The 9,664-nt window shown below is 55.5% G+C and overlaps 1 protein-coding gene across 1 annotated transcript in view; it reads left to right on the top strand.

The window, feature by feature from the left end:
- The window catches only part of CCDC40 (coiled-coil domain containing 40), a 37,373-nt gene that overhangs the window by 20,866 nt on the left and 6,843 nt on the right, over positions 1–9,664 (top strand). Inside the window, exons 10-14 of the mRNA XM_006886334.1 lie at positions 1,938–2,181; positions 2,283–2,465; positions 4,129–4,374; positions 7,236–7,449; positions 9,429–9,598. Of these exons, the coding sequence (XP_006886396.1) occupies positions 1,938–2,181; positions 2,283–2,465; positions 4,129–4,374; positions 7,236–7,449; positions 9,429–9,598 (1,057 nt within the window). The remainder of the gene's footprint in view (positions 1–1,937; positions 2,182–2,282; positions 2,466–4,128; positions 4,375–7,235; positions 7,450–9,428; positions 9,599–9,664) is intronic.

The raw sequence follows: 9,664 nt of genomic DNA, 5'->3' as shown, positions 1-9,664 counted from the left end.
CCTGCACCTCCCTCTGCCTGTCACCCTACCATCCCTCTGCCTGTCACTAGCACCTCCCCTCTGCCTGTCACCCTGCACCTCCCCTCTGCCTGTCAACCTGCACCTCCTCTCTGCCTGTCACCCTACCATCCCTCTGCCTGTCACCAGCACCTCCTCTCTGCCTGTCACCAGCACCTCCTCTCTGCCTGTCACCAGCACCTCCTCTCTGCCTGTCACCCTGCACCTCCCCTCTGCCTGTCACCCTGCACCTCCCCTCTGCCTGTCACCGGCACCTCCCCTCTGCCCTCAACCAGATGGATGGGCCCAGTGGCTGCAACAGTGACCTGATGCAGGAGTGATGGGGAGGACGGGGCAGGACTCGTGTCTTGCTGTGAGCACAGACCAGCCGGCTCTGCTGCCTTTTCTGACCTGCCTTGTGCTCATTTTTAAGTTACGTGGTTTACCTCATTGACCTGTGAAAGCCCTTCACATACATTGGTTGCCAGGTTGGTTATTAGATCTCTATCTTGCGAATCTTGTTCCCCAAACCATTGTTTGACCCTTCATTCTCTTACCAGTGTCTCTAACTTTAGAGAGTTGTTGTTGTTGTTGTTTGGTGCCGTCAAGTCATAGACGACTCACAGTGACACTATGAACAAACAGCCTGAGCACTGTTCGTACATAGAGTTTCCCAAGCCATTTCGGAAGTGGATGCTGCTCCTGCTTCCAGGCTCATTTTAGTCAGGAAGCTCCAGCCAACACTGTCCACCGTGGATACCCATTACCACTATTGGCTTATCACTGTCTCAGTGTTCAGCATCACAGCAACCACGAGTTACCTCTGTACAGCAATGCACAGACCAGTGCTATACCACCTGCACGTCAAACACAATCTGCTTTCCCCTTGTGTGTCCTTGCTGATGCCGGCCCCTCCCCCACCGCACCAAAATATGCTCATATTTTTTCTGGGAAAGTTGTATAGTTTAGCTTTTGCCTTAGGTCTGTGATCCATTTCAAGTTGATTTTTGTTAGGGTGTGAGGTAGGGATCCAAATTCTTTCTCATGCTTGTGGACATCTGGTTGCTTCCAACACCACTTGTTGAACAAGACTTCTTTTTCTCATTGAAAAACTTGGCACTTTTTGTCAAGTATCACACTTGATTGTGTGTGTCTTCCTGGACTCTGTTCTGTCCTATTGATCTATTGGTCTCTCCTTTTACGAGAATCAGATTGGTTCCATAGATGAAGCTTTAAAAGAAGGTATTATGTGATCTAAAGAAGAGATCATGTGATCTATTACAAAGTCATTTACCTTTGATTTCCACTGACAGTTCACAGTTTAGAATAGCTTGTTAATTTATTTTAAAAATATATGTCTCCTGTGATTGTGATGGAAATCAGATGGGCTCTGTAAATTGGTGAGGGAGGACTGACTTCTTGTAATATTGAGTCTTCTGCCACTTGAACTTGGTCTCTGTATTTTAAACCTGGCTTTAGGTGTAAGTGTTTCCTGTCCATGGAGAGGAGAGGGGATAGTGAAGTGAGACATGTAGATGTCCGTCTGACCTCTCCACTGACCATGTACTCTGTGTAGATTATCTGAGCACTCTGAACTTCCATGTCCACATCTCTAAAAGTGTCATCCCACTTTTTTCTTCTGGGATTTTTGTCAGGATTAAAGAAGATGGCAGGCAAAAACCTCCGGCCACAGTGCCTGGCCGAAGTGTTAACCCCTTTCCATCCTTCCCTCGCAATCACAATATGAAAAGAGCGTCTAACTAGAATTCCAAGTGAGCAATATTAAAATATTAGGAAATATAGCTTAGAATTGGTTCCTATGAGAAGTGTCTCCTAATTTCTCTCTGTCCATGGAGATTTAAACGTAATGACTCTCTTCTGAGAACCACCACCACGTGTGTGCTGCTCATGTTTGACTGGCACTCTCCCAATCTTGGCAGCCAGTGCCAGCATGAATGCAAGTCCATCAATGCAGTGATCGAGGCCTATAAGAAATCCATCACAAAAGAGGAGGAGAAGAATGAAAAGCTAGCCAGCATCCTGAGTAGGGTGGAGAATGAAGCCAGCTTCATGCAGAAGCTGACCGACCAGTGCCTGGCCAAACAGGAAGCTCTGCAGAACGAGTTCAACACCTACCAGCTGACCCTGCAGGACACGGAGGATGCCCTCAACAAGACCCAGCAGGTGTGCCCTCGTCCTCTCTCAGGACAGTGCCTCCTCCATGTCTGCTCTCAGCCCTCCGCGATGCCTTTGTGCCGGTGTCCACCTCTGTTCCTCCCCCGCAGGAACACACAGTCATCATGGGTGAGCTGCAGAGCATCAACCAGGCCATCCAGACCGAGATGGACATGAAAAGGAAGATGGAGTCCTCCATCCTGGAAAAACTTCAGGAGCACATGACCTCCAACAAGATGGCCAAGTCCTACAACTATCACATCCTCAAGCTGCAGAAAGAAAAGACGAATCTGGTATGTGGGCCCCTCAGACACAATGTCAGCTCTGAAGGGCAGGTGTGGAGGGCCCTGCCCTCAGCTACAGGGGCCCTGGGATTCAGGGAGTCCTGCCCTCAGCTCTAGCTCCCCCCATGCAGGGAGGCCTGCCCTCAGCTCTAGCTGGATACTGGTCCTCCTACATGTAGTTCCTCAGACTCTCAGCAGAGGGCAGTAGAGAGCCCTGGGGACCATGTCCATTATTCTGTTTTGTCAGAAATTCAAAAGCAGGGCGGGTGGGGTCTAGAAGGAGAGCAGGTCCGGTTCATGTGGGGTTTCAGCTGTGTGGGATGTGAGGACAGAAATGTGGGGCTCCAGACAGGAACAGGGCAGTGGGGAGCGGAGCTGGGGTGAGGGGCATGGGAGTCCTGGCTTCTCTGGTGGGGACAGAGAGCACAGATGATTGAGGAGGAGCTTTACCCTGACCATGAACTTGAGGTGTCTGACGCTTTCTGTGGACCCGGGGGTGGTTGGTGGCCTTGGACCACTTGGCAAAGGAGGAGAGTGATCCAGCTGAGGTGCTGAGGGCAGTGGGACTGGCACTACTAGTGACCCCAGGACTGGACACTTTCACTCCTAGGTGGGCAGGGTCAGTGGGAGTCACCACTGTGGCCAGGAGGAGACAGGCCTAGACAGACAGCAGCTGTTTCAGGAGAAGCTTGGATGACCTCTTGGCAGGGCTGGGATCTGGGGGGCACATAGGCGAGGTCAGCAGCAGTCACAGGGGGCAGCAGTGTGACAGTGAGAACTTGAGTGGTGGCCAGAGAGACAGAGATGAGGGCAGGCTGGGGGAGGATCTGTGGTCACATTTGCCCACGATGTGACCGGCTGCCGCTGGACCCCACTCATGGTCACCCATGTGTCAGAGAAGAACTGGACTCCGGGGTTCCAGGGACTGGATGTTTGGAAACAGAGCAGCAGGCCTTTCCTCCAAGGCACCTGTGGGTGGATTCAAACCTGCAGCCTTCTGGTCAGGCCTGTTAAGCATTTGCATCGTCCAGGTTACATTGTTGTTATGAGGTGCGATCCAGTCAGCTCCGACTCACAGTGACCTGACCGCAGTGAGCCCTGCCTGTCCTCATGTCCCCTCGCGGCCTCTCCTGTGCGTGACCCTGAACCACAGTGACCCTTGCAGGCCCTGAGTCCCCTCACGGCCTTTCCTGTAAGTGAGCCAGTTGTTCGAGCTGCAGTCAGGGCATCTCACTGAGGGTCTTCCTCGTTTTTGTTGACCCTCCACTGTTGCAAGTTCAATGTCCTTCTCCAGGGATTTGCCCTCCCCGAGGACACGGTCCAAGTGTTTGAGACAGTCACGTTCGTACTTGTTTACTAAGAGATGAAGCAGTCGTGGTAGTGGTCTGAGTTCGTCAGCTGCCTGCCAGGCGCTTGGCAGCCTCTGAAAACGTGCTTCAGGGTTGGCTGGGACCTGGCTCCGTGGTGATGGGCAGCAGCGTGCTTTATCTGTAGGAATTCACTGCTTCCAGTAGCCGTCCCTCCTGAGCTAGCGCCGACACCTTCCTCCTGAGATCCGCCTGGAATTCCTCTGGATGGGCCCCCAGCTGTGAATGGAAGCAATAAACCACCGCCACTTGCCAGACCTCCACGAAAAGAGACCCGGTTCAGACTTCTCCTCTCCCTCACTCAGGTGACTCATCTGTCCAGAATCAACGGGGACATCGCACAGACCACCCTCAACATCACCAACACTGAGTGCCGCCTGGACATGCACCAGAAGACGCTGGCGGGGCTGGACAAGGAGGTGAAGAACGTCAATGAGCTCATCACCAACAGCGAGAACGAAATCTCCAGGCGGACCATCCTGATTGAGAGGAAGCAGAGCCACATCAACAGCTTGAACAAGCAGCTGGAGCAGCTCGTCTCCGAACTGGGGGTGAGAGCTAGGGCTGGGGGACACCCAGGCTGGGGAGGACCCTGAAGGAGGGAGAACCCTGGGATGAGGAGGACTCTGGGCTAGGGAGGATCCTGAACTGGGGAGGACCCCCAAATAGGGAGGACCCTGAAGTGGACAAGACCCTGGACCGGGGAAGACCCCAGGGTGAGAAGGACCCCAGACCAGGAAGGACCCCGAGAAATGGAGGACCCTAGGCTAGGGAGGACCCTGGACTGGGGAGGATTCTGAAATAGGGAAGAGCCAGGGCTGTGGAGGACCTACGTTTGCTGGCGGTGACTGAGGACAAGTCCCCACGTGCACCCCACTCCATCCCTGGGGTTCTGTCTCCCGCATCCCTCTGTGTTCTCCCTTCCTGCTCTTTCCAAAACATCGCACGTGGACAAGGGAGCTGGAAACCCAGCAAGAATCCTTGTGTGTCAGAGATGATTATGTGCTGGCCCTTGACCTGACCCTCCCAGAGGTCCCTTGGAAGGAAGGCCTAGTGACCAGCTTCCTGAGGGTCAGCCGTTGGCAAGGCTGTGGAGCAGAGATGGACACACGTGGGGTCCCAGGCGTAACTGGCTCGGCAGCACCTGGCTGACACCAGTGTCCTCTCTCTGGAGGCCCGTGTCACGGGCTTCTGTGGGATCCACTCGGTTAGATGCTGCAGTGTGTTTTACGGACAGGTTTATGGTAAATCAGCCACTGCCACCTGCCCCGCACACGCTCAGTCTGTCTCTGTCACGTCCTCGTCAGTCTAAGTATCTCTCAAGCTTTCCTAATGCTGTTGGATATTTAATTGACAACCAACGCCAGACCCACGCGGTGCAGCTGACCCCACCTCCAAGGGACCCTCCACCAGGGTTCTGAGGCTATAAATGGTTAGGGGAGGAAGTTGTCCATTTTTCTCCCTCAGAGCAGTGGGTAATTTTGGGCCACTGACCTTTCAGTTAGCAGGTGGACACACTGTGCACTTCCCCACCAGGGATCCTTAACAGATGGCTGCACAAACAAGCACAACCCCTGCTGTTGTCCAGTTGACTTCAACTCACAGGGCCCTCCGCCGGGTGTTTGAGGCTGTAGGTCTCCACTGGGGGGCACTGTCCACCTTCCTCCCTTGACGCGACTCCTGGATTTGGATTGGGATCCTGACTCCTTGAACTTAACACGTTAGTGGCCGGCTGGCTACATGCACTAGCCCCAGGTCTCCTCACTGCTGCCGACATCGACTCGTGCCCAGAAATGCCCGCGTGTGTGGCTCACCCTCTGGCCATGTCCACTTTCTTGCGATGCTCTGGAATGAAGCCCACAATGTCTGGTGGGCCTGTCACAGCCCTGCCTCAGTGCGGAGAGAGCCACCCTGGACGGTGCCTGTGAGCGTGGAGCGGGAACGTGGCTGTTATCACCCTGGACACTAAAGGTGGAATGGCCGGCCACCGCGACGGGCGTAAAACACTACTTTCCTGATCTTTGTCCCAGCTCACAGCTTGGGCAACGATGCTGGGGGCCAGGCCAGTCTTGCTGACCCTGACTGTGGCCCTGGGTGAGTTCGTCTCAAGAGTGAGCGCCCTGAGTGACCATGACAACAGGAATTCGCCTTGTTCACCCTCAGTGGTGGAACAGGCTGCTGGCCAGCACCTACCCAGGCCCGACCCTCAGGGCGGCCCCAGTGGACCTCGGAGGGCATGGTTAGGTGTTATTTGCATGACAACAGTCCAGAATAGGAACTGCATAGGAAAGGGCTGAGGTGGGGAGGGGGGACTGGAAAACAATGAGATAATTTTTTTTTCAAGGAGAAAAGCAAACTGCAGAGGGTGGGCAGGAAGGAAGATATCCAACGATTAAAGAATGGAAATTCAAGTTCTCTGCAAACTTTCATTAAAATCTCATTTATTTTTAAAAAGGCAACTTTCACAGAAAAGCCCCCCACAGAAAATAGCAAGTCTGCCTTCCCTACTCCTTTGCTGGCTCCTGAGGGGTTCCAGACCCCTCAAAACCAGTATCCCTGACAGCAGCCTGGTGGCTTGTACCTGGGGGCTCTCAAGGGCAGGGAACAGAGAGATGGGGTCCTGGCCCCCAAATAAATGAACCCCAACCCTTGTCAGTCTCATTGTCCTGGGGGCTCAACCACCCAGAAAGGAGTCCGGTGAAAGCAGGGGTTTAGATTGTTTGGGCCAGAGGGAGGGCTTTGATGAACAGAAACGTATTTTCTCACCAAACCACGCTCTATCTGCCACTCCGGAGACGAGCTTTCCTTCTCCCTCGCCTCGTGGTTGCTCTTGGTCTGCAACTGTAAGTGGCCCAGTCCTCTGGCTGTGTCGTCCTCTGCGGTGGCCCCCGTCACGTGGCCACGTCATCCCTCCAGGCGTCCTCCACTGTGGTCCCCCGTCACAGAGCACCTGTGTCGTTGCTGGGTCCCACCACGTCAGCTCTGCCTCGCAGTGACCCTTTGTACGACAGGTCCCAACCCTGCCCGGTCCTCACCGTTCCCACTCACTGAGGCCCGTTGCTGCAGCCTCTGTGGAAGCCCACGTCCTGCAAAGTCTCCTTCACTGACCTCCTGTGTGGTTGGGAGCCGTGGAGTCGGCTCCAGCCCCCCAGTACTCTGTGAACAACAGCTGTGGCATCCTCGTGGACACATGCAGCTCTCCTGAGAACCCCAGAACCCCACACTCACTGCCTTCGATCGAGTCTGACTCAGAGCAGCCGTGGAGGAGGGAGAACGCCTCCCGCAGGGGCCCAAGGCCATGGGTCCCACAGACCGCCTCCGCCTTCCCCACGGAGGGCTGGTGGGCTCGAACTGCTGATGCTTCAGCCAGCAGCCCAGTGCTAAACCACTGTGCCACCTGTTTTCCTCTCAGGGGGAGGAGCTTGGGCCACTGGAGCTGGAGATTAAGCGGCTGACGCGGCTGATTGAGGACCACGAGGCCAGCGCCATCCAGGCCCAGGGCACTTGGCTGCGGCTGCAGCAGGAGATGGTCAAAGCCACACAGGAGCGTGAGGAGCAGCTGGCCGACCTGGACATGTTCAAGAAGACGATACACATCATGGAGCAGAAGAAGCTGCGGGTTGAGAGTGAGAGTCCATGCCAGTGGGCTGAGGGCTGGAGGGAGGCTCACGTCCAGGGGCAGGGCGGGCAGGACGGGGACAGGGACGCCGACAGGCACTGTGGGGTCAGGGAGGAGGTCCACGTTCATGCAGGGAGCAGGCAGAGATGGGGACGTGGACGGGGATGTGGACAAGAACAGGGATGGGAAGATCCAGGGAGGAGACGCACATTTGGAGGGGAGGGCGAGTGGCGACGCGGACATGAACATGAACACAGATGGAAGCGGAGTCGGACGCGGACATGGATGCAGCGTCTGTCAGGTGCTTGGGCGTCCGGGAAGGAGTCACGTCCTCAGTGAGGACAGAGCACCCTCGTCCACTTTATTTTAGTTTTGGGGTGGAATTTAGGCTCCTCTTCAGCAGTGTCCACATGTCCACTTCAGTGACATTGGTGGCACTCCCCAAGTTACACCACTTTCCTGGACATTTCCTGACAACCCAGCCCCGGGAGCCCGCCCCCCGCCCACCTCCTCCCTGACATCTCCTCTGCCTCCTCCCACCATAACCCCCCCCCACAGTTGTCCACCTTGTTGCCCAGAGAGAACCCTCTAAAGAGTTTTTGTTACTGAGAACAAAAATCACATTATTCTGGTGCAGCCTTTAAAACAGGCCTGTAACGCCTTCTGTAGGGCAGAGGCACCCAGCAGCCTGCCCCATCTGCAGACACAGTGGACGGCCGTGTCTACCCAGCTATCCAAGTGCATGGTCTTCGGGCCTGCCCAAAATCCTTCACAGACAGGCTGTTGAATACGCCCGTCAGCTCGGTGGCTTAGTGGTAACGAGCTGCACTGCTGACCCCAAGACAGGGAGCTTGAACCCACCAGCTGCTCTGCCGGAGAAAGACGGGCAGTCTCCTCCTACGGGACTTACAGCCTCTGAAAATCTGCTGGAGGGTCAGCTATGAGTGTTCCAACTTGACAGGACACAACAGCAACAGTCACCTAGTGTTGCAGAGATGCCACAAGAGGGGACCTTTAGAGAAGCGAGACGCCTGTTCTCACAGCCCCGGAGGGTCACAGGCACACCAGGGTCCATCAAGCCTGCACCTCAGTTCCTTGGCTTGTAGATGGTCCTCACGTGGTGTATGTGTGGGGGTGTGGTTGTGTGTACATGTGCACATACATGGGTGCGTGTGGGTGCCCACTCTGCTGGTTTTATAACCAAGGAGGTTTGCACTTTGGAGTCTCTCTGTGTGGCAGGACCTGCAGCATTAAGGAAGACACCTTATTCCCATATCACACCCAGCACATATCTGGGGGCACAGTCCCCACAGTTCAGTCCCGAGACACCCTGCCAGGAGCTCCCCAACACTTACAGACTCAGCAAGGTGTTGCATTTGAAGGAGATGCCCTCTGACCTTCTCCAAATGGACTTCCAACTGACCCCCTGGCTCTCATGCCCTCTCCTCCCCAGGTTGTATCCAAGTCCCAGGGTCTCCCAGAGTGACAGGGTGTCAGAGAGAGGAGAAAGGAGTGTCCTTCCTGGGCCACTCATGGTCATTTGCAAAGAGCTCCTTGGTCCCACCTGGTCCCAGTGATAGGTCCACATGGATCTGCTTGACTGTCTGTTCAGAGGCACCTAGGAAGAAAGGCCTGGTGACCTATTTCCAAACACTCAGCAACTGGAAGCTCCACAGAGCAGACAGGACTCCACCCTGACACACAGACCGACGGAGTAGACAGGGCTCCACACTCACATATGGGCCCCACGGAGCAGACGGGTTTCCACCCTGACACACGGACCCCATGGAGCAGACAAGGCTCCACGCTGACACACGGGGCCCCACCAGTCAACGTTGGCTCTGCGGCCCCTGGTTTGCTGATTTGGTTTGTGAGGAATCAGGAAGGATAGTGGGAACTCGGGAGAAAGCCCTGGCTGGCCTCCCAGGGTGCACCCCGACGTGGCCCAGGCCCTGGACCCCCCTGAGGCGCTGTCCTCTGGTGCAGACAAGATCACGCAGGAGAAGAAGGAGCAGAAGGAGCTGGAGCGGCACATGAAGGACCTGGACAACGACCTCAAGAAGCTCAGTGTGCTTACGAGCAAGAACCGGTCCACCTCCGAGCAGCTCCAGCAGCTCACCATGGTGACCGAGACCGAGTTCGTGCGTGCGCTCAAGGTCAGCTGGCCACCGCCCCCACCGAGCAACCCCCAGCATTTGCCTCCCCACACCATCCCCCACCCC

Source organism: Elephantulus edwardii, unplaced genomic scaffold (assembly GCF_000299155.1).
Source record: "Elephantulus edwardii isolate Elephantulus edwardi_28Jun2011 unplaced genomic scaffold, EleEdw1.0 scaffold00048, whole genome shotgun sequence".
NCBI classification, from domain to species: Eukaryota; Metazoa; Chordata; class Mammalia; order Macroscelidea; family Macroscelididae; genus Elephantulus; species Elephantulus edwardii.
Note: the sequence above shows the minus strand (reverse complement) of the source record. Positions and strands in the feature narration are given on the sequence as shown.